This window comes from Carcharodon carcharias, chromosome 1, assembly GCF_017639515.1.
Source record: "Carcharodon carcharias isolate sCarCar2 chromosome 1, sCarCar2.pri, whole genome shotgun sequence".
Classification (NCBI taxonomy): Eukaryota; Metazoa; Chordata; class Chondrichthyes; order Lamniformes; family Lamnidae; genus Carcharodon; species Carcharodon carcharias.
The window spans coordinates 198,436,754-198,464,564 of record NC_054467.1 but is presented as its reverse complement, the minus strand read 5'-3'; the positions used below and the strand labels follow the sequence as shown (position 1 = coordinate 198,464,564).

General features: G+C 39.5%; 1 protein-coding gene across 4 annotated transcripts in view; it reads left to right on the top strand.

The window, feature by feature from the left end:
- The window catches only part of tln1 (talin 1), a 263,163-nt gene that overhangs the window by 93,566 nt on the left and 141,786 nt on the right, over positions 1-27,811 (top strand). For all 4 annotated transcript variants that reach the window (XM_041201957.1, XM_041201976.1, XM_041201949.1 and 1 more), the window contains 4 exons: positions 327-405; positions 23,538-23,695; positions 26,150-26,247; positions 26,797-26,926. In XM_041201957.1, the coding sequence (XP_041057891.1) occupies positions 23,566-23,695; positions 26,150-26,247; positions 26,797-26,926 (358 nt within the window). In that variant the 5' untranslated portion in view covers positions 327-405; positions 23,538-23,565. The remainder of the gene's footprint in view (positions 1-326; positions 406-23,537; positions 23,696-26,149; positions 26,248-26,796; positions 26,927-27,811) is intronic.

Sequence of the window (27,811 nt, the reverse complement as noted above, 5' to 3'; positions counted from 1 at the left end):
TATCCAAAAGGAACATAAATAAGGGGAAAGCAGTTCAGCACTTTGCAAAGAGATTGATGTTATTTGACAAATATCTCAACTTTATTACAATTATGGCATCATAATTGGTCATTTTCATAGACACTATTATGACACTGTGGCATTGGAGCTTCAAATTATGACACTAAACATTGCACCTCACCTTTTCTTGGATTATTTGTTCTTTAGTAGTGGAATTTGGAAGTCAGTCGTGAATATATGTCCATATTTTGAAGAAGAACCATTGAAAGTTTAGTAACTGTTTTCTCTTTGGTGTAATTTAATGATCTTTTTGTTTCTTTGTTCAGAGCTAAAGCTGGAGAGGCTTGTGTCATTGATCAGAAGACGAGAAGCAGTGAAACTCCATTCCCTGTCTATTTCTGACGGGTAAGACTGCGTAGTGCAGCATTTTCAAGTGCTACAGTCGACATTCTAGCGTTCTAATAAACCTAAGTGCCAAAAACATTGAGTATTGGCTTTCATGCATTTATGTATTGGCCCACAGCCTTATTTTCATTATGTCTCCCCTCTGTTAGTCTTAAATTTGTAGGTTTGATTCATCTTATCCACAAGATATCAGGCATTTCAGATTTTCCCCTACTCTGGAAACGAAAAATCTTGAAAAACCATCTGGTTTGAAGCTCAATAGGGTAAAGATAGGCAGCACAGAAACAGGCCATTCAACCCAACCAGCCTATGTTGTTTTTATGCTTCACCGGAGCACCCTTCCACCTTTCCTCATCTAAATCGATCATCGTAGCCCTCCAAGCCTTTCACCCTCATTCTTCTCCAGCTTCCCCTTAAATGTATCTACACAACTCACTTCAACCACTCCCTGTGGTAGCGAGTTCTGTATTCTCACTACTTTTTGGATAAAGAAAAATTCTTCTGAATTCCCTATTGGATTTTGGGTGACTATCTTATATTGATGGCCTTTAGTTATGCTCTTTCCCACAAGAGAAAACATTGTCTCTGTATCCACTGTATCAAAACCTTTCATAATTTTAATGACCTCTATTAGGCCACCCCTTGGCCTTTTTTCTTCCAAGAGAAAAGAGACTCAGCCGGTCAATCCTCTCCTGATATGCATATCAACGTATTTCTGGTATAATCTTTGTAAATCTTTTCTGAATCCCCTCCATCTTTGTAAATCTTCCCTGAAGACTCCATATCCTTTTTATAATATGGCAACCATAACTACATGCTCCAAGATTCCATTGTTCCTCTACCCCACCTAGTCTTGCACCTTCCAGGTAATAAGTGATCTCCCTATTCTTCCTACCAAAATGCACTCCCTCACATTTATTTGCATTGAGCATTATTTGCCAACTATTTTCCCCATTATGCAAGTTTATTGATGTCCTCCTGTAATGTGTTGCAGTCCTCTTCTGTATTGACTATTTCTCCACCACCCCTCCCCCGCATTATCCCCTCAAATTTGTTGTCATGTGCAAACTTAGGAGTTGTGTTTTTTGATTCTAAAGTCCAAATTGTTGATTTGAATTGTGAATTGCAGTGGTCCCAGCACTGACCCTTGTGGAACACCATTGTGGAACACATTTCCCACCTTCTGGCATACTGAATAACTACCCTTTATTCCCACTCTTTCACTTTCTGCCTTGAAGCCAGCTAGAAATCCATACTGCTACTTGTCCCCAACTTCATATTCTCTGACTTTATTCATTAGCCTTTTGAAAATCCAGATAAGTTACATCTCCTGCATTAGTGTTGTCTGCTTTGCCTGTTAACCCCTCAAAAATTCAATAAGGTTGGTCAAATAAGATTTTTGCCTTTGAAATCCATGTTATTTGTTTCTAGATGTTTTTCTGTTCTCTCCTTTAGTAGGGATTTCATTATTTTGCCTACCACTGATGTTAAGCTTGACTGGTCTGTAATTTCCTTGACATGTTCTGTTCCACTTCTTAAATATAGGAATTGCATTAACTCTGGCACTACACTATTTTCTAATTAAATATTTAATATAAGTAGTAATGCCTGTGCTATCTCTTCCCCAGTTTATTTTAAAATACATAGATGTAATCCACCCAGACCAGGGGTTTTATCCTCTGAGTTTGTTAGTTTATTCAATACATCCCCATTTTTATTTTAAATACACTTATTGCTTCCCCTCATCATTCATGTCTACCTGTTATATCTCCCTGGTAAATATCAAAGCAAAATAATTAATATTTCTGCCATTTCTTTCATTATCTGTGGTGTTATTCTATATCTTAATAGCCCTATTCCCATTACAGCCTTTTTTATTGATGTGCCTATAGAATATTTTGTTTTATGTTCATAGTTTTTCTTTGTCGTCTTAATTATTTTTTGACTTCTCTCCTAATATCTTTGTGTTCCCTCTTACCATGTACTCCTCTGCTGTACATACTCCTCTGTGTGCTTAATGTGTGTCTCTTTCCTGACTCTTGATTGTTACCTGATGTCTTTATTTATTCATGGAGTCTCACCAGTATTTAGTTTGTTCTTTTTTTTTTGGAGGAATATATTTTTCCTGCACTCTGTTGAACACTTTTAAATGGGAAACGTTGTTGTTTGCCAATATAATTGCCTGTTTTATTTTCCCAAACTCTATTCTTAGCTTCTCAAAATCAGCTTTTCTCCAATCTCCTAACTTAATTTTTACCATACCCATGTCCTTCCTTACCATCATCTTATGGTGACCCTAATATAATACACTTTGTTTCCCTACCTTTACTCCTCTTATCTGCTCCAGTTCATTCCTGATTTCTAGATCCAATAGTTAGTCTTTGCTTGTTAGTCTTTTTACATAGAAAGGGGTCCTGGACACAGTGCAGGAATTCCATTCCCTTATCGCCTTATTTACCTCTTCTGTCCATGAAATCCCCTATGATGATTATTCTATATACTTTTTGCTCAATTCCTCTGTGGCCATGGGGAAGGTGCCAGAGGACTGGAGAACAGCTAATGTGGTGCCACTGTTTAAGGGTTGTAGAGATAAGCCAGGGAACTACAGGCCAGTGAGTCTCATGTCAGTGGTAGGGAAACTATTGGAGAAAATTCTGAAGGAGAGAATCTATCTCCACTTGGAGAGGCAAGGTTTGATCAGGGATAGTCAGCATTGCTTTGTCAGAGGGTGTTATGCCTAACAAATTTGATATTTTTTGAGGAGGTGACCAGGTGTACAGGTGAGGGTAGTGCAGTTGATGTAGTTTATATGGATTTCAGCAAAGCCTTTGACAAGGTCCCACATGGGAGACTTATAAAGAAGGCAAATGCACATGGGATACAGAGTAATTTAATAAGCTGGTTTCAAAATTAGCTTAGCTGTAGGAGACAGAGGGTGGTGAGAGAAGGCTGCTTTAGTGACTGGAAGCCAGTGTCCAGTGGTGTACCACAGAGATCTGTGCTGGGCCCCCTATTATTCGTAATTTATATAAATGACATAGATGATTATGTGGGGGACAGCATTAGTAAGTTTGCAGATGACATAAAGATTGGCCAGATGGTTAATATGAGGTTGAGTGTCTTGGGCTACAGGAAGATGTAGACGGGATGGTCAAATGTGCAGGTAAGTGGCAGATGGAATTTAACCCTGAAAAGTGTGAGGTGATACACTTTGGAAGGAGTAATTTGACATGGAAGTATCCAATGAATGTCATGACACTAGGAAGTTCTGAGGAACAAAGAGACCTTGGCGTGTGTGTCCATAGATCTCTGAAGGCGGAGGGACATGTTAGTGGGATGGTGAAAAAGGCATATGGAACACTTGCCTTTATCAGTCGAGGCATACGTTACAAAAGTAGGGAGGTCATGTTGGAGTTGTATAGAACCTTGGTGAGGCCACAGCTGGAGTACTGTGTGCAGTTCTGGTCACCACCTTACAGGAAGGATGTGATTGCACTGGAGGGGGTGTGGAGGAGATTCACCAGGGTGTAGCTTGGGATGAAACATTTAAGTTATGTAGAGAAGTTGGATAGACTTGGGTTGTTTTCGTTGGAGCAGAGAAGACTGAGGGGTGACCTGATCGATACAAGATTATGAGGGGCATGGACAGGGTAGGTAGGACGCAGCTGTTCCCCTTAGCTGAAGGGTCAGTCACAAGGGGACACAAGTTCAAGGTGAGGGGCAGGAGGTTTAGAGGGGGGGATGTGAGGAAAAACTTTTTTACTCAGAGGGTGGTGACGGTCTAGAATGCGCCGCCTGGGAGAGTGGTGGAGGCGGGTTGCCTCATCCTTTAAAAGGTACCTGGATGAGCACTTGGCATGTCATAACATTCAAGGCTATGAGCCAAGTGCTGGTAAATGGGATTAGGTAGGTAGGTCAGGTGTTTCTCACGTCTTGGTGCAGACTCGATGGGCCAAAGGGCCTGTTCTGCACTGTGATTCTGAGTTTCTCCTTCCACCTCCCTTCCACTATTTGGTGGTCTGTAGAGTACACCTATTTGTATGATTGCTCCTTTATTATCTATTTGATTTCTACTGCATTAGGTTAAAAGTCTGAGCCTGCTGAGTATAAATAACTAAGTGAGGAAGTAAAGCGATATTGGAGATGCTGACTTTTTAATGATGCATTGAAATGCGATGCTGTTTACTACCTTAGTGGTTCAGTTTGGATGTAGAAAATCCCATTGGCACTATTTAAAGAAAATCATGCTGTTGCGCATTTTGGCCAATAATCATCTCTCCAAAGACAGGTTATTTCGTCATTCATTCACTTGCTCCTTTAGGGGCCTTGCTATGAGCATGGGTTGTTGTTGGGTTTGACCATCTAATGGTGACTGTACTTAAATATTTTTTGTGAAGTGTTTTAAGATGCGCTGAGGGTGTGAAAGAGTATATGAATACACATTCATTAATTCTTGAAATAATTGAGGCATTAAAAAAAGCATTTAAGCTCTGCAAGTTGCAGATTTCTATCACCAGGCACTTAGGGTCTCTACCCTCAGTAGGTAGAATGTTGCAACAATGCTGTATGTCTGTCATGTTACAATATGTATAAAATATTTTACAGAACTAATTAGGGCTCTAAACATAATTGTATACCATGTTGATGTAAAAATGGAACTTATAGGGGAAGTCAAAATTGTAATAGCTGAAGAAGTACACTAAAACGAATGGAAGTTTGTTTCTTGACTAAATAGAGCATGTATTAAAAATTGCAGTAAGTTTCAGAAAATCTGAATTTAAATGAAGAGGTGCTGCAGAATGCTGTGTTAGAGGGGATCTGGCCGCCCTTGTACATGAATTACATGAAGTTAGCGAACGGGTATAGCAAATAATTAGGAAGGCAAATAGAATAGTTTCTGAGGGGATTTGACAGGGTAGATGCTGAGAAGATGTGTCCCCTTGTAGGGGAGTCTACAACTAGGGGGCACAGTTTAAAAATGAGGAGGAGGTTCTTATTTAAGACAGATGAGAAATTCCTTCTATTCGAAGGTTTAGCCATTGGAATTCCCTTCCACAGAGAGAAATGGAGGTTGGCCATTGAATATATTCAAGGCTGAGATTTTTTGATTCATAAGGAGTTGAGGGTTGTGGGAGGCAGTCAGGAAAGTGGAGTTTAGGCCACAATCTGATCAGCCATGATCTTATTGAATGGTGGAGCAGGCTTGTAGGGCCAAATGGCCCAGTACTCCAATTTCTGATGTTGTTCTTATCGCTGATTATATTTACATATCCTTTTCTGTCTCTAGTTTTGCTCGTGCAGTTTTGTGGGTTTTGGGTCTCTGACATTTAGCCAGAACAATCCTAACCCTGTAGTAGGTTTATTTTTAAGTATTGAGATCTGCCCTAGCTGTAACGTAATCTGCAGAATAAAATATCCAAAGGAGTCACGTGGCCCAAAGACAAATGTATTTGGGACCATATTGTCCCTGTTGTAGGTGTATTCATTCACCTCAGCCTCACCCCACAATTCCCAGAACTAGGTTTTGTATACCAAAAAACATTGTTTAGATGTGTGGCTTTTTTTACTAAATGGAAAATGTGTACTGTTCATTCAGACAGTGCTTAAAATAGTTTGTGTGAACATGTTTTCTATAGCTAAGCTCCTATATTTTGTCAGTTTCTTTAACTAGAGGATGCATACTTTCCTAATTACTACTGCTGTATATCACCAAAATAAGTTCAACTATTAGTCATTTTTGGATCAGTTCAATATGCTCACAACATTTTTGTAAAAAGAAATTACATCAATTCATTTAAATTTACCAGTCCTACTGATTCATGCGTTGTCAAATATGCTGGTGAGTTTATTGCATTTGCTGGGGAATGGAGTGCAGTGTCAGATCTGTCAAAGGAAGATGATTCCTACTTGTCTGTTTTTCTCAATGTTCCTTAACAGTTGATTATTTAAAATGGGCAAAAAAGTTTACACCATGTTTTTTTAATTTTATGTGCAGCCTGTAAAGGCTCAGGTCAGCCATTAGGGGTACTTCTGCAAAGAGTTACACTGTATTATAGATGGGGTCACATTGCTGAAGCCCTAATTCTCTGACCCTCATGCTCACCAGAGAATGCAGAAGCACAGAATTACCCCTTGCATGTGAGACGAGATGAAATGTTGCTCTATATAGTTGAGGCCCTAGAAGTGCCAAACTGTAAAACTGACTTAACATATTTTCTCAATCAAGGAAAATCATATTCATCAAATTGTGCATTAAAGATGGAAATTGTTCTGCCAGCTTGGATTATGTCAGTGAAGGAATGATTTGTAATCTCATCGAATCAACAACAGTTCACATTCTTGTGACTGAAAATCTCTTTCACCATGAAATGATTAAGGAGGAGTGAAGAATGTTTTTAACGTGAATAAGCAGTGCCTTGATTACATCAGCAAAAAGTTTGTTTTTACTGAAGTATCTTGGATCATTTTGCTTCGTTTTCTTTACCTTAGCAGTTTGTGTTGCAGCTGAACAATATGTGGCTAACAACATATATCAAGTCTAGATTCAAAGACATCTTTGATTACTCAATCAAGTGGTAAGATATAATGCTGAGTGCAAACGTATGCTGCTTTTAAACCTGTGAATAACTTTACCTGGAACTTTATTTTTTCCATTCCCCCCTTTTGCATTCTACTGCAATTTTGGAAAACCTTTACTAGCGTGTTCCATATTTCGCCATTGAATCCTAATCACCATCAAGATGAAATGGCTAAACTATATATTTCGACGTGCAATACATTTATTTATGTATTGAAATGAATAAATTGTGTTGTAGAACATGTATGAATAAGCAAACTTCTAGTCTGCATTGAATAATGAACCAATTGGTATAGTGTATGAGATCAGTTAAAGTGATACTGAAACTAGAATGGGGTTAGTTGTAGTATTTAAATCCTCTCATGAACTTTTGCACTTAAGTTTGCATTGTTAACAATTTCCCTTAACAATTTAAAAATCCCAACCTACCATTTTAATTATGAACATAATTGACGATGAAACTATTTGAGGTCAATGTTCAGAGAGGACTGGTAGTTTATAACTTGAGGGAAGAGCCAAAACTACTACAGTGTGAGAACTGACGTACTCTTGCCAAAAGTTTCTTCCAGATCGCCTAAAATGGAAATTTGCTTGTATTTAACAAAAAGCAAATGCAAGTAACTCATCGTGAAGTATTGCTGTTTAACCCAACAGGTATAATTCAAAAGATAGATAGGATTGTGGTGATACAAATCGCTGCTGTGTAAATCTCCTGTTGAAATAAGGCTAACATTATATATTACGTACACAAAATAGGAAATAATGGATTCAGCCTAATTTCTGAGAAATGTAATGAGTCCAGATGTACCATTTCAAATCTACTTCAACATTGAGCCCATGGGATTTGAATTTGTGTGCACATCATTTTCAGTAAATATTTGACTTTTCAGAGAAATTTAGTTATTCAAAAAGTTGAAATTGAAGTAGGAGCTTTTAATGAGGAAAATTATGTTTTAATGTTTAAAATAAATTGCCTTCACATTGGAACCTGGCATTGTATTAGCCTTGTCTGGACTATATGGTGTTGAGTGTTCGAATGTGCACTTGAGTTTGGGTTTATCTTTTTTAATTTAATAGATTACTTAATTGGACCATGTGTAGCATCTCGGGAACCTGCAAGAAGTGGTTTGATTAAAGGTAGATCACTACAACTATATATCTGCACATAATGAGAATGATTATACTTGGAAAATAGCAGGCAGTAACTCTTAACATTTTAACCTGTCTGTATAGATTAGTTGCACATATTTTTGCCCCAAATTAATATGGAAGCATGGATTATCCTTGGTTCATTCAACATCATAAATCATTATTTATAGCGATCCCCTGCATATTTGCATTCATTCAATGACTGTTGATTGAAAAGGCAAGATTTGGAGTGTGAAGCTATTTGTATGCCATTTATATTGTATCAAAGTCATCCTTTTGTACTACAAGATGGATTTCTGGCAAACTTTGTATATACAGTTGCTGTAAAGTTAATTTCCTGCAACTTGACTATTCAGCTTCTGGACTTTCTCTGATGGGGCCAGCTCTATGAAAAATACTGAGGTGGTTCTGCAACAGAAGGGGGGGGGGTACAAGCATTATTTATTTGTCCTTTTGCCAATTGAACCTATAAATTCTGAGCAACACATTGCTAAGACAATGTGATCTTTCACTCTATTCACTAGAATTATATTCTGACAACTTTTGAATGAATGTTATCCACTCAAGTTTTTTGTTTGTCTCAAAGTTGTAATCAAGATGCATTTTAAGTTCTCAAGTTTAAAAATGCAAGGAGAAATGAAACATGAAAATGCAGGAGTTGAACTGCAAAATTATAATTGCATGGTTAATTTTGGGTAGAATTGATGTGGATTGGTGTATACCATCAAGAATGTATGAAACTTGGTATAGATCAGCCATGATATTATTGAATGGCGGAGCAAGCTTGAGGGGCCGAATGGCCTATTTGTATGCTCATAAGTAAACTTTTACAACAAGATATGAAGGGTCTGATTGCTGAAGCAGCTCTTCCTCCCATCCTTCCTGCCCAATGACTATTCCCTACAATACTCATGCAAACCACTGCAAATTTTTTTGTAGCTTCTCTATATCACTTGCCAGCTCACGATACTTTGGTGCTGCTCAGCTGGTGGTTATAGCAGAAATAAATGTGTCATGTTCGCTGATGGCCAGAAGGACCAAGTAAAAATGAGAGGGTGCACCACTGCGGTGCAAGAGCTGCTAAAGTCCGTGCCCTGGTAATTAAATTGCAAACTTATTCTGCATTTTGCTGTTAATGGGCATTTTAAATTGAATTGCTATATCAGTAAAATTTTTAAATTGCTGAGCTTAAAATTCCTGCAGATGGCTTTTGTAGCCAGTATTTTGTTTAAAATGCCATTATAAAGCTGCTTGCAAAAATGTTTAATGCGTTTCCATTGACTAGAGTAAGCATCGTTCTAGATTTTTAGGTAAGTACTGTATAGGAAAAAATAATTCATTAATATCACCCCTTCATTGTCTCTGCACAACGCAAAGTGCTTTAAAGCAGTGTAGACCCTGTTGTAAAGTAGGAAATATGGCAGCCACTTTACATGTATATCAAGAACCCACAAAACAGGAATGGGATGATGACCAGATAGTTTAGTTTAGTAGATATAGGTTGAGGGATAATAATTGGCTGGAGTAGATTTAAAGTTAAACGAAGATGAGAAATTGAAAACAATGGAAGCCAGGAGCTAAGATGAGACTTGGTGTGGGAAGGATTTGAGTACCAGAGTTTCTGGTGAATGAAGCTTATGGAAGACAAGCCAATTAGGAGAGCATTGAAATAATGAAGTCTAGATTGAGGGAGATGGATTTAAGATGACATTGGAGTCAAGAAGCTGGACATTACCTTTGCTAGAGCAAAATACTGTGGATGCTGGAACTCTGGTGTGGAAAAAAATTGCTGGAAGTACTCAGCAGATCGGACAGCATATGTGGAGAGAAAAACAGCTAATGTTTCAGATCTTTGAGCTTTGATCAGAACTGAAACATTCACTCTCTTTACCTTTGCTATCAAGTATGATCCTGCAACAGTAGTGATTTTGATGGAGTAGAGTGAGTCCTTGATGGCATTTTATATAATCCAACCACGATCTAGCGATAGATGACAAATGGTTTGACCACTAATGTTTCTTAGACTTGGGTGTGCAAAGATCGAGTTCATGCCAAGTGGAGGTTGTGGGGAGGCATGGGGTGATGACCAGGAATGGGGAGAGACAGTGGCATAGTTGTAATGTCAATGGGCTAATAGCGCAGAGGCCCAGGCCATTGCTTTGGAGATATGGCAGTTGGTGGAATTTAAATTTGATTGATTCATCTAGAATTGAAAGCTAGTCTCAGTAATGGTGATCATGACAACTATCATTGATTGTTGTAAAAATCCATCTCGTTCACTAATGTCAATTAGGGAAGGAAATCTGCCATCCTTACCTGGTCAGACCTACATGTGACTCCAGACCCACAGCAATGTGGTTGACTCTTAACTGCCCTTTGAAATGGCCCAGCAAGCCACTCAATTCAAGAGCAATTCAGAATGGGCAACTAATACTGGGCTTGCCAGTGACATCCACATCCCATGAAAGAATAAAGAAAAAAAAATGTTTTTACTGGGGTTAGAGGCATCCAAGGCAGCGTGGAGAAACTGAGTGAGTTGATAAACGTAGGGGTATCATGGTGAATGGAAGGTCAAAGACTAAGGGCTGGATTTTACCGTCAGTGGGCGGGGCACGCTCACCGATGCATAAAATGACGTGCAGTGATGTTGGGCGGGACTACTGACGTCACCGCACCCCATTTAAATTTTCAGGAAGGCGGGAGCGCAACAAAATCAGCTGCGCACCCACCGAGCTGTCAATGGCCAATTGAGGCCATTGACAGATCAATTAAAGTAATTAGTGGACCTGCCCATCCAACCTTAAGGTTGGCGGGCAGGCCAGGAGCCCCAGTGGGAAGTAGGAAAAACATGAAACCTCATCCACCGGCGCGATGAGGTTTCATGTAGGGTTTCAAAAATTTTAAATTTTTTTTGGAAATTATGAACAGTGGTGGAGGTCAGCTCTGGGGCAGGTGGGAAGTAGTAGGCTAGCCACATGAGATATTTCATTCTTGCTCTCCCTCTCTCTCTCGTCTCCCATCTCCCCCCATCCTTGTTGGAATTATGCCTGGCAAGGAGCTGGAACATCCACCCCTTGAAGTATCTCACTGTAGCTGCCAGTGATAGAAAACTGCTTGCTTAATCTGTCAAGGTTTAGATTGCAAAGCTGTTTAAATTGTTTATTTTGTCCGTCTTATTTGCTCAATTCCCAATTAAAATTTAAAATTAAAATGCACAGGGCTTAGTAAATTTAAAATGTGCAAAAATACTAAAAAGAAAGCTACACATAATGTATCTGAACAATTCTGGTATTCAGGAGGATACAATGAACAGTGCTGTTAGGAGTCCTTGAACAATACATAGTAAAGTACATTAAAATTCTTCTCCCATAACACATGTAAGCATAGAGAATGGAAGAGTCTTTTAATGCAGGAATTATTTAATGAAGTTACTGACTGAACCCTACTTGGGTTTAAGATTGGCCAAAGTCTTGGAAGTGATTTATCTTCAGAGAAAGCACCTACAATGCTGAAATTCAAAGTTGCTTTTTCAGAAAAAAAAAATGACACTCAGCACCATCTTGTCCAGATACCTTTTGGATGCTGTTCTGTAGAGTGATCTTTGCATTGTTTAGAATTACGTGGAATATCTAGTACAGCAACAGGCCATTTGGTCCAACTAGTCTGTGCTAGTGTTTATACCCCACTTTAGTCTCCTCTCATTCAACCTTCCTCAGCAAATTGCATATTTAGGAAGAAAGTGCCAAGGGAAGATTAAATGAATCGATCGCTAGTTGATCGTCCTTAGTACAGAAGGTTTTAGTATATATTGTAAAAATTAAATTAGAGTTATCAAGCCAATTCTGGCTGTAATCTTTTATACAAGTATAATTTTTTTGCCAATGTTGAGGTTGTTAATAAAACACTGAATGCTACAGATTCCTACTTCTATAGAAACATTTGACTATGTAAGTGACTGCACTTCAAGAGTAATTAACTGCATTTAAATCACTTTGGGGCATCTTAAGGCTATGATTGAGGTGATGTTTTGGAATATCCTGTAAATTATCTTAATGGCTGTTTTTTTTGGGGATGTAACAGTACTGGGCTCTGCAGTCATAGAGGTCTACAGTGCAGAAAAAGGCCCTTTGGCCCATCAAGTCTGCACGGGTCAAACAAATACCTAACTATTCTAATCCCATTTTCCAACACTGGGCCCATAGCCTTGTATGTCATGGCATCGCAAGTGCACATCCGAATACTTCTTAAATGTTATGAAGGTTTCTGCCTTTACAACCCTTTCAGGCAGAGAGTTCCAGATTCCCACCACCCTCTGGGTGAAAAAATTCTTCCTCACATCCCCTCTAAACCTCCTCTATGTCCCCTGGTTATTGGCCCCTCCACCAAGGGGAAAAGCTCCTTCCTGTCTACCCTATCTATGCCCCTCATAATTTTATACACCACAATCATGTCTCCTTCAATCTCCTCTGCTCCAGGGAAAATAATCACTGTCTATCCAATCTCTCCTCATAACTAAAACTCTCTAGTCCAGGCAACATCCTGGTAAATCTCCTCTGCACTATCTCTAGTGCAATCACGTCCTTCCTATAATGTGGATTCCAGAACTGCACACAATACTCTAGCTGTGGCTTAACCAACGTTTTACACAGCTCCAGTATAACCTCCCTGGTCTTATCTTTATTAGCTGAGGCATGGAATATAAGTATCCCATATGCCTCGTTACCCTATCTACCTGTCCCACTGCCTTAAGGGACCGGTCGACATGCACACCAAGCTCCCCCTGACCCTCGGCACTTCCCAGGATCCTACCATTCATCGTGTATTCCTGTGTGTTGTTTGTCCTGCCCAAGTGCATCACCTCACACTTATCCAGATTAAATTCCATTTGCCACTGATCAGCCCACCTGACCAGCCCGTCAATATCCTCCTGTAATCTATATATCCATCTGTAATCCAATCAGTCTTTTCAGAGTATTTCAGATTGCCATCGAAGTATTTCAATTAAATCTAGTTAAAATTTTTCTTGTTACTTCCAAAGTAAAGATGGAATTCTGTGCTTTTAACTTGCATTCAACCGTGTTGATTGCTTACTTGCTTTTATGCACCTCCAAACAATCAGCAGTAGAACTGCATTAATTGAAATGTGGTAGCAAGTTTCCACCTTCTCTACTCCTTACCTGTCCCTTCCCATACCCTCATCCATTTTGATCAGAATTTGATCAGAGTTGATACATAGCTATGAGCCCTGAGAAAAAGGGAGAATTTAATGCTTTTTTTGTTGCAAATTGAGCAGCTTTATGTTACAAAGTTGTAGAAGAAAAACCTAACTTTCAACTTCTTCAACAGCAGAGTTTTCAAGATCATATAAATCAGAAACAAATAGACACAGGTACTGAGCTTGCCATTGGTAGAATAGAGCTGCCCCTTACTTTTGGGAGCTAAACAGTCCAGCTAAGTGGGTTTTTTAACTGGCATCAACATTAAGCTTGTGGTGTAAATCCATAATCAGAGCCCAACCTGACTGGATTGAAGTAGAGTTGGGCTCACTAATGCAATCTCCATCCCTTGCACTCCGTAGAGATACATTAATTATAGTGCCAAATTTATTTAACAAACTGTCTCAAGGGCATATTTTGAAACCACCTCAGCAAGTTAACTACTTAGCATGCAAGTACTGTATATATTTGAGTAATGGTAGATCTCATGGAAGAGTTGACCCCTGGTTTTTGGCATAAAATCTAAACACTTGTGCTTACCACACACTCGCAACTGAATTCAGACTTGGCTGGTGCAAACCTACTTGATAGAATCATAGAACAGCACACCATCAAAGCTCTTCGTGCCTGCGCACATCAACATATGATGTGAAGGCTACTTCCTCACTGGTGTACACTGCGTTTCTGTGGCAACACAGTATTAAGGAGGAATGGTAGATACACAGCCCAGTTCAAACTTAAGTCAATGAGATTGCAGATCAGACAAATTGTGTAGCAGCTAGAGAATTCAACATATTAGAGAAGTACGTTAAAGATCAGAGAAAACTCTTTGCATAGCTTAGGCAGATACCTAAGAATAAATGTGCAAAATAGGAAAGCCTAACGTAGCTGCAGTTGGAAGACAAAGTTGCAAAATATGTCAGTGAAAATCACCAGAATGAACTCTTTCTAGAGGATCTTTCTGAATCCTCACCCTGGAATAAGCAAGAAAATTAGGCAGTGCAGATTTCAAAGTCAGCCCTGGACAGTGTAACCAGTTTATGAAGAGAAACAATTTTGTATTGCAACAGAAGACCAAGATTTCACAGCATCTCCTGGCAGAATTTGATAAGCTTATCCCATTTTATCGGTTTATAATGAAACATTGTCAAAAGAATTGATATATATTGGCCTGTATTAGGAATGTGGATGAGACTCCCATGAATTTCCACATTTCAGCCAGTCAAATGGTGGAAATTAGCAAATTTGGAGCAAAAACAGCGTTATTGAAGACAACTGGCCACAAAAACAGTAGATTCACTGTTGTGCCGTTGTGTATGGACAAAACTTAAGCTAATGCTGATATTCAAGGGAAAAAGGAGTGGTTGTCCTAATTCATGATCAAGGATGGATAGATGAAAGTAGTTTCAAAATATGGTTGAGGAAAGTTGGAGTTTCCGATCAGGAGGATTATGTAAAGAAAAAAGTGCTCTTATCTGGGGCATGTGCCGATCACACCTTGTTGATGATGTTGCTGAAGTTGGATCGCAAAACAGTGATATTGGAGTGATTCTAACCAGCCTTGTTCAACCGGTGGATGTTTCTCTAAACGAGCCCTTCAAGGATAGCATAAGAAAAAGTGAAATGGCCAGATGAGTAGAGGAGCAAAGGCTTCACCAAGGGAGGCATAGGAGCTCCGATGTTAGTAATCCTGTGTGAAGGAGTTGTAAAGGCTTCGGATGAAATCCAGAATGGAGATTGTTGTCAAATCATTCAAAAAATGTGGAATTTTCAATGCAGTTGATGGCACAGATGATGATATTTATGGAATGAAATGGCTGATGATAGTGATTGCTGCTGCTGATGATGCCATTCAAGAAGCAGATTTGAGGTACTTTTTTTGGTTCTGAAGCAGGTGATTTTTGTGGATTTTAATAAATGTTCAATGCATGCTATTCTGCTAGGTAGCATTCTTTTCTGTACTGTGAAACAACTCATTGTATAAATCGGTATATATGGTTTTTGTATTTGGTGTACAGAAGTTAATATCTGTCTCTATGGGGGTGGTTATTTATTTATGAATAAAAATGTAATAAAATACTTTTGGCTCTTTTGGCGCTACTCTTGGGGTCAGGGTTGAAGGAAACAATCTCTGACCTAGCAACACTGCGATAGCGAGGCAGTGGGAGAGGGTGGTCTTGAACCTCTCCGGAATATTACTCATATTAAAGTCGAGCTCCTTTTTGACTAAACATTTAGTGTTAGAAATTCGACTTTTACGCAAATATGTACAGTACCCCAGTGCTAGTGCCTCATGCTATAGCACATAGAACCAATAATATATAAGACCATAAGACATAGGAGCAGAAATTAGGCTATTTGGCCCATTGAGTCTGCTCCGCTATTCAATCATGGCTGATAAGTTTCTCAACCCCATTCTCCTGCCGTCTCCCCGTAACCTTTGATCCCCTTACCAATCAAGAACCTACCTATCTCGATCTGAAATACACTCCATGACCTGGCCTCCACAGCCTTCTGTGGCAATGAATTCCATAGATTCACCACTCTCTGGCTAAAGAAGTTTCTCCTTATCTCTGTTCTAAAAGGTCTTCCCTTTACTCTGAGGCTGTGCTCTTGGGTCCTAGACTCTCCTACTAATGGAAACATCTTCCCCACGTCCACTCTGTCCAGGCCTTTCAGTATTCTGTAAGTTTCAATCAGATCCCCCCTCATCCTTCTAAACTCCATCGAGTATAGACCCAGAGTCCTCAAACGTTCCTCATATGTTAAGCCTTTCATTCCTGGGATCATTCTCGTGAATCTCCTCTGGACCCTCTCCAGGGCCAGCACATCCTTCCTGAGATACGGGGCCCAAAATTGCTCACAATATTCTAAATGTGGTCATATTATGATAACATATAGTTAGGTTCTGTGGGCTTGATTTAATGTTTCTGATGTGGGTCTCGTGTTGCTTCAGTGGGGGAAGCCCAACCAAATGAAGTGCCTGTTGGGCACATAACTGGCCAGTGTATGCCTTCCCTGGGATTTAGAACCCCGGCGGTGGAAATCCTGCTAACCGAGAGCTGCCGGCCAATCAGAGACCAGCAAGCTCTCTGCTGGCAGTGCTACCCGGAGCTGTGGCTGTTCTGGTGGGCTCCGTTAAACCCTGGCCTGTGTTTCTTTTATCTAGCTGTAACAGCTGAGACAGGACATTGGCTTTGCCAAAATGGCTGTCAATCTTGTATAGTGATGGGAGTTTCCTGTCCTGAAATGGAACAGGCTGCTCTTGTGAATAATTGAATCTGGTGCCCCATTTAATGTGGGAAGTAGTTAATAGTTTTGGAAAAACTATGCCATTTTGGATGTTTGCCTTTGAGGTAGTGCATTCAAAGAGAAATTTGCATATGAATCTGACTGTTTTTCTGCTGAGTCGGAAAGCTTCCCAGTTTTATGCTGTGTATGGTTTTCTCAGCTGGCAGGTAGTAGAAAGGATATTAGAAACTGCTTTTCATGTCTACTCTTCTTTATCCAGTTCACAGTCCTGTGCATCTTATTGCGTAGCAACCATGAGGCAAATATTTGGCAATTGGTCCATAAAAATAAAACATAAGCATTATACTTGTTTGGCTTTCAAAACTCCTTTCTCCCTCACTTTCTTTTCCCACTCCATCTCAGCAAGATCCCAGAAGCTTTGCAGCAGCTAAGTTCGATAGGGATAAAGCTCATGTACAAGTTTTAATAAATGAGGTAGGAGCATCTGGGGAAGTGCTGAGTTTGTGATTGGAGTTTTTGTACCTGCTCTATGATCGACTATAAATTATTTCAACTCTCCAATCAAATCAATGTGTTAGCAGTAAAAAAAAACCCCGAAAATGCTGGAAATATTCAGCAGTGACTAACCTAAAACCTTAACTTTGCTTCTCACTCCACAGCGGCTACCTTACCTGCTGATTTTTTTCAGTGTTTTCTCTTTTTATTCCAGATTTCCAGCATCTGCAATACTTTACTTTCGAATCAGTGTCTTAGCAAAATTGAGCTATCTAAATTCGTAGTTGAGATTTGCATTTGAAATCAGAGCTTTCCGATTATAAGTTGTGCAATGCATCATTGCGGATTCTGGCTGTTCATTTAAAATTTCTGCGATGTAAGCATCATTAATCTCCGAACCAAATATCTTTATTTACAGTGCTTTATGGGCTGTTACTTGATACATGGCTCCTACAAAATTATTAATGTGGTGTATGAAAAAATTAATGTTGAGTTTGGTTCTGTAAGAAACATTGAGATTAAAGTCTCTTGCTTGTACTCATTGTAACTACCCCAAACTCACCCCAGTTCAGGTTATGTCATGTTTGTAGTATGTAATAGCCTAATGTCTAAATAAATTAAATTAAATTGCTCAAACTACATTTTTTTCCTTTAAAAATATATTATGTGTATGCCTTTTCTTGTCATGAAAGCATTTTACACACACATCTTCCAGACCACCTTTCTCAATCTGGTCCAGTCTATAATGAAGATTAGGCTCCTCATAACTGTTACATTATCTTTGTTACAAACTCCAAAAATGCTTTGCTTAATGCTCTGTTCAAGAGCATAACTATTGTTAGAGGGCCTATAAACTACTCCCACCAACATTTCTGACCCCTGTTACTCATCTTTATCCCACTTGCTGATTTTCTGAGCCAAGATCCTTTTTCTGAGCCAAGATCCTTTCTCACTAATGTCCTTGTCATCCTTTATTATCAAGACCACACCTCCTTTTCCATTCTGCCTGTATTCTTGAAATGTTGTGTACCCTGGAATATTTATCATATCTTGGTCACCTTGTAACCATGTCTCTGTAACTGTGATTGGATCTAAATCATTTATCTATTTGCGCCACTAGTTCATCTGATTGCAAATGCTCCACGCATTCAGATTAAATGACTTCGGTTTGATTTTGTTAAACTATTATTCCCTGCATGGTTACACTCTGCATTATTACCCCTAAACACTCTATTCCCTTCCTCAGTTTGTCTTTATCCACACCAATATATTTTCCGATTGCCTCAGCTTTTATCCTTTGGATTTCTAAATCTCCTTTCACCTGAAGCCCCCCTCCTTTATTAGGTTAAAACCATTTTCACCCTACCCTGACCATACTTGCTGGTACGCTCTGACCCTTCCACTTCAGTCTGTTTACCATTACCTGTATTGCTACCCTGCATTATTGCCTTGGGATTCTCTTTAACTTTCTAAATCACCCCTCACATGAACTCTTCTCTTCCCCCACTCCTCATTTAGTACCAAATCTCCCCTCATATGAACTCTTTTTCATCCCCTCGTGCACCACCATAACCAATCCTCCAAACAACCTTAGTTATGCAACTTGCCAGAACACTGCTCCCAGCTTTGTTCAGATGAAGACTGCCCCAGTGTCCCACTCCCTCTCCCCTGTATTGTTGCCATGTGCCCATTTCTTCTGCATCAATCTTTGAGCCACGCTTTCAACTCTTTGATCTTATTTATCCCATGTCAGTTTGCTCGTGGTTTAGGTGGCAATCCAGATATTACCTTTTGTGGTTCTGCTTTTTAATTTAGCCCCTAGCTGTTTATACTCCCTCAGCATTCTTTCTTATTCCAACCAATATCATTGGTACCCACGTGGACCACGACAACTGGATCCTTCCTCTCCCACTCCAAGTTCCTCTCCAGAGAAGAGGAGTTGTCTTTAACCCTGGCACTGGGCAGACAACACAGCTTCTGGGACTGTTGCTGTCAGCTGCAGAGAACAGAATCTATCCCCCTAACTATATCATCCCCTACTACAACTATATTCCTTTTTGCTTCTCTCACTTGAATTGCTTCCTGCTGCGGTGAGTTTGCTCATGTACCCTGCAGTCCCTGCCCTCATCCACACAAGTTACAAGGATCTCTAATCTAATTGCAGGTTGTCATGAAGAGACATTAACATGTATAATGTTATTGCAAATTATTTTTTAAAAATAGGATTCTAGCGTGGGTCTGTGTCTAGATGTGTGTCTGTATGTGCCTTCACTGGATTAAAACCAGCTAGTCTGCGCGCTTTGATGTATAGTAGATTTGAGGTGTTAATTGGGTGAACAGTAAGGAGAACAGTAACGTAAAGTGTTCACTTGCATTTGTTGAATAAACCATTCATGCGGGTAAAACCTTGCACCTAGCTAGAAGAAGCCAAACAATGTGTTTATTTTTTCAGTTTACTTTTAAAATTGCTGCTATGAAAGGGGTTATATTGTTAGAAGAGCTGAAGTTCAAAAGATCTAGTGATACAATGGAAAATTTACATTCAAAGGGAAAGCTAGGTTTATAAAGAAAGGAGTTTGTGTCTGTGTATTGTAGAGGCATTTAAGACCTAACCAGCCTGTATGCTTCCAACCAACTTGCAAAGGAACCTCATTTGGAATTCATAAGGTCAAATGTGCTTTGCTTAGTGTCTGTTTAAAGACTATGGGTTACTGCTGCCTTCGTGGAGATTTACCTGGTGGTGATTAATTTGGGGATTTGTTAGAAAGTTATTATAGTAGTAATTTGTGGCCATGTGTATGTGCTGAATTTGTTGTTAAATTAATAAATGTTTAATTTAGTTTTATATAAAAACCATGAGACTCGGTCTTATTCCTACTGAATTCAAAGTCTGCATCTCAAAATTACAAATTGCAAAAATGGATTATAACAGTTGTTTCAAGTTTCCCTCAGAGATTTGAACAACTCAGCCTTTACCATCGGCTGTATCATAATAAAGGGTTGAAGCTCCTCCATTGCTATCATCTAGATCTCCAGATCTCCCTCACTCATAGCCCCTGTTTTTAGCCTTCTGTCCCTGACCACAATCCAAGTTGGAAGTACCCAGCCTATGGGTGTGACTGCCTCCAGGAGGCAAAGTGTCCAGATAATGTTATTCCCCCTCCCTGATGCATTACAATGTCTGAAGCTTGGACTCCAGCTCATCAGCTTTGAGCTGAAGTTTTTTAAGCTGCAGAAGCTGTCTGCAGATGTGGCCACTGTGGACCACATTGATGTTCTCCAGCTCCTACGTGCTAGTGTTACAATGCATCACCTGTCCTGCCACCTTTATTGTATTTTATTAACTAATTAGGTTTCAAGTTTAGAAATATCACTCAAATGTTATTTGTAATTATATTAAGTAGTTTACTAGTTAAGCAGTAAATTTAATGCAATACTTAGGTCTCCCCATACCAGTTTAAACTACTGCTCCCAATTTTTTTTTTTTAATTCATGTGATGTGGGTGCCATTGGCTAAGCCATTATTTATTGCCCATCCCTTATTGCCATTGAGAAGCGGGTGATGAGCTGCCTTCTTGAACCACTGCAGTCCATCTGGTGTAGGTACACCCAAGGTGTTGTTAGGGCAGGAGTTTCAGGTTTTTGAACCAGTGATGGTGAAGGAATGGTGATATATTTCTAAGTCAGGGTGGTGAGTGACTTGGAGGGGAACTTGTAGTGGGTTTGGAAGATGCTGCCAAAGCAGCCTTGGTGAGTTACTGCAGTGCATCTTGTACATGGTAAATACTGCTGTACTGTGTGTCAGTGGTGGAAGGAATGAGTGTTTAAGATGGTGGATGGGGTGCCAATCAAGTGGGCTGCTTTGTCCTGGATGGTGTCAACACTCTTAAGTGCGGATGGAGCTGCACTCATCCAGGCAAGTGGAGAGTATTCCATCACACTTCAGACTTGTGCCATGTAGATGGTGGACAGGCTTTGGGAGGTCAGGAGGTGAGTTACTCTCTGCAGATTTCCCAGCCTCTGTCCTGCTGTTGTACCCACAATATTTATATGCCAACTCAGTTTCTGGTCAATGGTAACCCTCAGGATATTTTTAAGTGGGGGATTTAGTGATGACGTTCCATTGAATGTCAAGGGAAGAAGGTTGGATTCTCTCTTGTTGGGGATGGTCATTGCCTGGCACTTGTGTGGTGCAAATGTTACTTGCCTCTTAATGTTCCTTAGAGCGATAAAATCTTAAAATTCATCAATCACCTACCTGCTCACCTAATCAATGTCTTTGAGCACTCACTAGCTACTGGACACTGAACAAGGTATAAATTTCAGCATCTCCTTTCCCCTAAGCACCAAATTCCCATTCCTTGTCACCCTCTGGCCTTATCGTCTCCACTCTGTGTTCCCACCTTCTCGTTAATTGCTGTACTAAGTGTTCTGCTATGTTGAATGATGGGAGATTGTAAATGTGCCTTTAAATGTCTCTCTGCAGATGAATTATCTTGTTCACTGCTGCACATAAATCTCTTCCTGTATGTATTTCATATTAAGTTCTGTGTAGTATGCAACTAATCAATCATTCCCTAAGATACCCCTGCCCAGTATGTTTTTATTCACTTACAGCTGTGTTAATGTACTGTGAATAATTGAGAATATATAGGACAATATTCAGGCTTAGGATGATAAGTGACATTTGGGCCACACAAGTACCAAGCAATGACCACCCCCAACAAGAGAAACTAACCATCGCCCCTTGACATTCGCTGACATTGCTATCGCTGAATCTCCCACTACCAACACCCTGGGGGTTACCATTGACCAGAAACTGAACTGGACCAGCCATATAAATACTGTGGCTACAAGACAGGTTAGAGGCTAGGAATCCTGCAGTGAGTATCTGATCACTTGACTCTCCAAAGCTTGTCCACCATCTACAAGGCACAAGTCAGGAGTGTGATGGAATACTCTCCAATTGCTTGGATGAGTGCAGCTCCAACAGCACTCAAGAAAGCCTAACACCATCCAGGGCAAAGCTGTCTACAACATTCAGCCCCTCCACCACAGGCACACAGTGGCAGCAGTGCGTACCATCTACAAGATGCACTGCAGGAACCCGCCAATGCTCCTTAGACAGCACCTTCCAAATCCGTGACTGTTACCATCTAGAAGGACAAGGGCAGCAGACACGTGGGAACACCACCACCACCTGCAAGCTCTCCTCCAAGTCACGCACAATCTGACTTGGGAATATAGCACCATTCCTTCACTGTCGCTGGGTCAAGTCCTGGAGCTCCCTTAACAGCACTGTGGATGCACCTACATCACGTGGACTGCAGTGTTTCAAGAAGGCAGGTCACCACCACCTTCTCAAGGGTAATTAGGGATGGGCAGTAAATGCTGACCTAGCCTGCAATGCGCACATCCAATGCATGAATAAAAAGAAAGAAGCTATGGCAACTGTGCTCAGAATATTAAACACCTTAATTTTCATTCTTATCATTTTGATCTCCAACATAGAAATTTTTGATCATAGTAACCTTTCCTGTTTAGCTGAGATTATTTATGTCTTATGTTGTAACCACAAAAGCAGTTTGGTTAAAAATAAATAGACTCCTACTAGCCTGATCCTCAAATAGACATTCCTTTACTACCACTAATGGTACAGATGACGCTAAGGGATAGTGGTAGAGCACATGTTCCTCTTTAAAACAATTGTTTTTACGGACTTTCTTTGTAACTGCCATCTGCAGTTTTTTTCGAAGTGATCATTTCACTTCACAGCAAATAGATAACACGGTCATAGTGTAACTACTTTAACAAGAATTGTTTTGTGGATATTTTGTTTCAAAAGTAAGTAACTTTGTTTGGGACTGCAAATAATGTATGAGACTATTTCTGTTAGCAGCAGTGTGGGTCAGCTGATCCGAAGTCTTTGACATAACATTTGGCACATCAGTGTTTGCTCTTTTTTAATTCACTCGCATGAATTGCTGGGATGTTTGCAAATTACTCCGTTGCAAATGCTTAAAGTCCCGCGTTGTGACAGGACAATGAACAGTGGCTACTGAAAATTCTCAAATCTGTGAAGGGAAAGACATTTAAATGTTCTGAAGGGAAATACCTTCAGCTCTTGTGTTCTGTGCTTTTAGAATGTTGTGAATGTTTTAAAATGCTCCAGTGAGTTGCATTATTGCTTTTAGTACATTACTTAAGGGTAAACCCATCTTTTTTTTTTACAACATTAATAGGATGATTTACTTCTGCACAAAACAGGATGCTAATCCACTTTTCTTCAGATTCTTTAGGAAATGTATTCCATTTCATCCAGTGCACAGTTCCAAAATCTGACTTTGAGATAAAGAACACACTTTACTGATGAATTTTGTATTTTGCGGGCAAAAAAGCATAACAGCTACTAGAATTGTTTAACCTTTAATTTTTTTTTACAGTTGATCTTGTGCAGTAAAAGAAGACAGAATGGTTGTCCTATCATTGAAGATTGGTGTTGGAAATGCTGTCAAAACGATGCAGTTTGAACCCTCGACAATGGTGTATGATGCCTGTCGAATGATTCGTGATCGGGTTCCTGAAGCACAGACAGGACAGCGTAAGTCACAGAACTTACCCCCGTCTCCACCCTCAAATTGGACAGTTGACACTACTGTTCAGAACACTCAATGCTTCTAAAATCAATTTTTCACCAAACATTTTGTCAAAATGGAATATGGTTTAATGTTTGGTAGTCCTGTAATAGCATTATACAAAGTGGTCATTAATAGTTATAATTAGGGTAAGGTAGAATGTGGCAAGGTATTAGAGCTCCTTGATTAAAGGGAGGGGACCTTTTTAAAAAATTGTAACTTGTGGGAGAAATCTAAATACGCTGCTTGTTTAAGCAACCATGTATATCTGATAAAATAATCATGCAGGAAGCATTTGTGTACTGGACTTGGCTGTCAACAAGTTGTAGAAAGAGATTCAAAAATATCTGACTATGTTTAAAGTCTATGCCATTTACTCTCTATTTATCTTATGATATTGCAGTTGAATGAACCAAATCTCCACCATATCCTTTCACTTTAAATCTTAACGCTCTGAGATGAGGGTGGTGTTAGAACATTGAGATAAGTCATAGTTGTAATGGGTTTGGTTACCAGGGAGAAAGCATAATTGAGAGATTTCATTTATTATAAGATCTTAAATAAAAATGCCAACTGAATAGAAAAGCAGCAGTTTGATCATGAAGTTGAGATGGAAAGAAATTAAATTAAGTGTGACGCCTGATCTGTAATATAATGCAATTAAAAAAAAAATTCTATTGGCTTCATTTTGGTCTTCTATTAATGTAAAACTCAAGGTGCGATAGATCCACCAGGTTACCAGATTAGAAATGGGAGATGAATCACTTGTTCAATGTAATATAGCCTAAAGAGCTTATTTTGGAAAATGACTTGGTGCAATGGTAAAACTTGCTGAATTGCCATATGCTATTCCCAAAAAAAAACACCGAGAGGTATGTTTGTGTCTTCCACAGCCTATGAAGTCCTTGACCTTTATTGTTCTGAAAGAGTGCAATGCTCTGCTATCTGCACCACAAAGGGGGAAAATCAGATGCTTAGTTGCACTAGGTCCTAGTCTTCAATCTTATAGCAGTAGGATAGAGTATTGCTGGCAAAGATTAAGAGCAAACTATTTATGGTTCTGTCTTAGCTGATAATAAATATGGAAATTTATGTAAACAGAATCTGGGTACCAATTACAAGGATCCTAACTGAAGTCTTGGTAAGCAATCAGTAATTTTTGAAAGGAATGGATGTGCAGATTTTGTTTCAAATAGTTTTACAGTCAGGTTTAAAAATAAAGATAAGAAAGTTGAGCTGGAATAATAAACACTGGATCACTGAACAAAAATAGTTCTGACCGGATGAATAAGGCGCCAAACGGGAAGCACGTCAGCAAGTTAGAATACAGTTGTTCCAGGACTCATCACAACAATATTGTGTAGCTTCAACTTTGTTGCTACTTAAGAATGTCAATGACTTGACCAAGACGCCTATGGTTTTTCATGGTGATTTTGCACTTCCTATGTCATTCTCAGTTAAACCAGATTCTATTCTGTTTTAAAATAAAATTTAACAATGCTTTTGTACTTTTTGTTTATCAATGGTTTTTATTTTTGTTTATTCGTGGAATATGGTGTCATTGGCCAGGTGATCATTTATTATTCATCCTTAAAGTTGCTTGGGAAGATGGTGAGCTTCTTTCTTGAACCACTGCAATCCATGTGGTGAAGGTATGCTGGGTGAACCATCTGGTTTTATTATACATTTTTTTTTGTATAGGTTTGATATAACCAAGAGGCTTGCTAGGCGATTTCAGAGGGCACTTAGGAGTCAACCATATTGCTGAGGGATGGAGTTACATGTAGGCTAGACTGGGTAAGGGTATCAGATTTCCCTAAAGGACGTTGCTGAGCCAAGTTGGATTTTTACGACAATCTGTTAGATTCATGGTCAGCATTACTGATATTATTTTATTCCAGATTTATTAAGTTAATTGAATTCAAAATCATGAACTGCCATAGAGGGATTTTAATTCGCTTTTCCAAATTATTAATCAAGGCCTTTGGATTACCTATCCAGTAAGATGCCCGTTATGTTATTATGACCCGTAATTGGTCCGAGGTACTTACTTAATAGGTCCAAGATCTAGTGCTCAGGAAAAATAAGTTTTTAAAATTTGTTCTTAAGATGTGGGCATCACTGGCTAGGTCAGTTTTTATTGCTCACCCCTAATTGCCCTTGAGAAGTTGGTGAGCTGCCGCCTTGAATCGCTGCAGTCCATGTGATGTAGGTACATCGACAGTGCTGTTAGGGAGGGAGTTTTAGTTTTTTGCCCCAGCGACAGTGAAGGAACGGTGATATATTTCCAAGTCAGGATGTGTGGCTTGAAGGGGAACTTGCAGGTAACGGTGTTCCTGGGCATCTGCTGCCCTCGTCCTTCTAGACGGTAGAGGTCATGGGAGTTGTTTGTGAAATGTAATTTTTTTATTGCCTTGCAGCCAATGATTATGGATTATTTCTGTCTGATGAGGACCCAAAGAAAGGTATTTGGTTGGAATCTGGCAAAGCCTTAGACTACTACATGTTGCGGAATGGGGTAAGTTTACTATTTTGGTGTTTTTTTGTATCCTATTACCCATTTCCCTTTTTTGGTATACTATAAATTAACTCTTTAATTTTAGATTCTTACATGATTAACAAAATTTGTAATTTTCCTACTTGATATATTCTCTTTCATCTAGCTTCTTTTTGCTACTTCTGCTCAGCCACCTTTGGAAATATCATGTTTTGTATATTGTTCTAATATAAATGAGGCTGAGAGGTCAGATTGGAAGATTTTAAAGTTTTGTTCAAGTGCCAGAGTTCAGTGTTGCTTTGTATTCAATGATGTGAGCAGTCATGAGCGACTGGCTTTTTAAAAATTTGAACAGCACCTGATCTCTCCATGGACACAATTAATGTGCGAATAACTTATACCATACCCTTTGCCTTAGATTGTTTCAGCTTCAGTGGACTGTTGTAACAGTGTTTTGAAGAATTTCTGAATAGAACAAAATATAGGATATATAACACTCCAATCAGTCACAGGTGTCACCAGGTCTCGTTTCTGAGTTACAAATCACTTCTCTTTTTGTTTTAATACTAGGACACTCTGGATTACAAGAGAAAGCAGAGGCCCCTGAAGATCAGAATGTTGGATGGAAGTATCAAAACGGTAATGGTGGATGACTCAAAAATAGTGAGCGACATGCTGATGACAATCTGCGCCAGAATTGGTGAGACTTAAACCCCGTTATATAACCTTACACATTTTTCTCCCTGACTCTTCTATACTGCCTCCTCCCCTACCATCCTAATCTGTTGAAGCAGTGAACTTTTAAAATCCCTAACCCTACAGCATTCAAGACCTGGTATGACAAAGGATCTCTTTGTTATGCCATAAAATTCACATGAGCAACATGCCAGCCAGTGATTAACTGCATGGTGAATTAAACCTAACCCACAAACTTCAAAACCCAGCATTATCAGCAAAGTCTAATAAATCTATTCTTTGATGCTATTGGTGGGATTTTCCGCACCCATTCCGCTGCCCCAATCTTCTGGTCCTGCTGCAAGTCAATGGACTCTGGCTGGGGTGCCACCTTGTCCGCAGCGGGTCCCACCTGCAACGGGGACAGAAAATCCCAGTTTATGTTTCCAAAGCCTTGGTTCTCCTTTCCCATCCATCTGAATATTTCCATTTAATTGCATTTTTATGCTCCATACGCTCAGCCTTAGAGAATCCTATGGGGGAGAGACTTAGTTTACCCAAAGGAATGGTAAAAGATGAGGATGCACTCAATATATACCTCTCTCTTTCTGAGAGGGGCAACTGAAATGAGATGCTAAATGTGTACTTGGCACATGTTCTAGCCCTTGTTGAAGGAAAAATGTTGGATGGCATGTGTGCTACTTCATGTTGTCCAATCTTCTTGCCACCAATCATCTGTGTGGGTATGTATAGAAACCAGAAGGGGTTTGGCTTGGCAGTCATCCAAGAACATGCTTTATGCCTTTTTATAAAAAAGTGTAATACAATCTCTCTGTGTAGTCTAGGCTGAACCTTGATACTTCCATCCAGAAAGTTAAGCACATTATTATGTAGCAACCCATCACCTGCA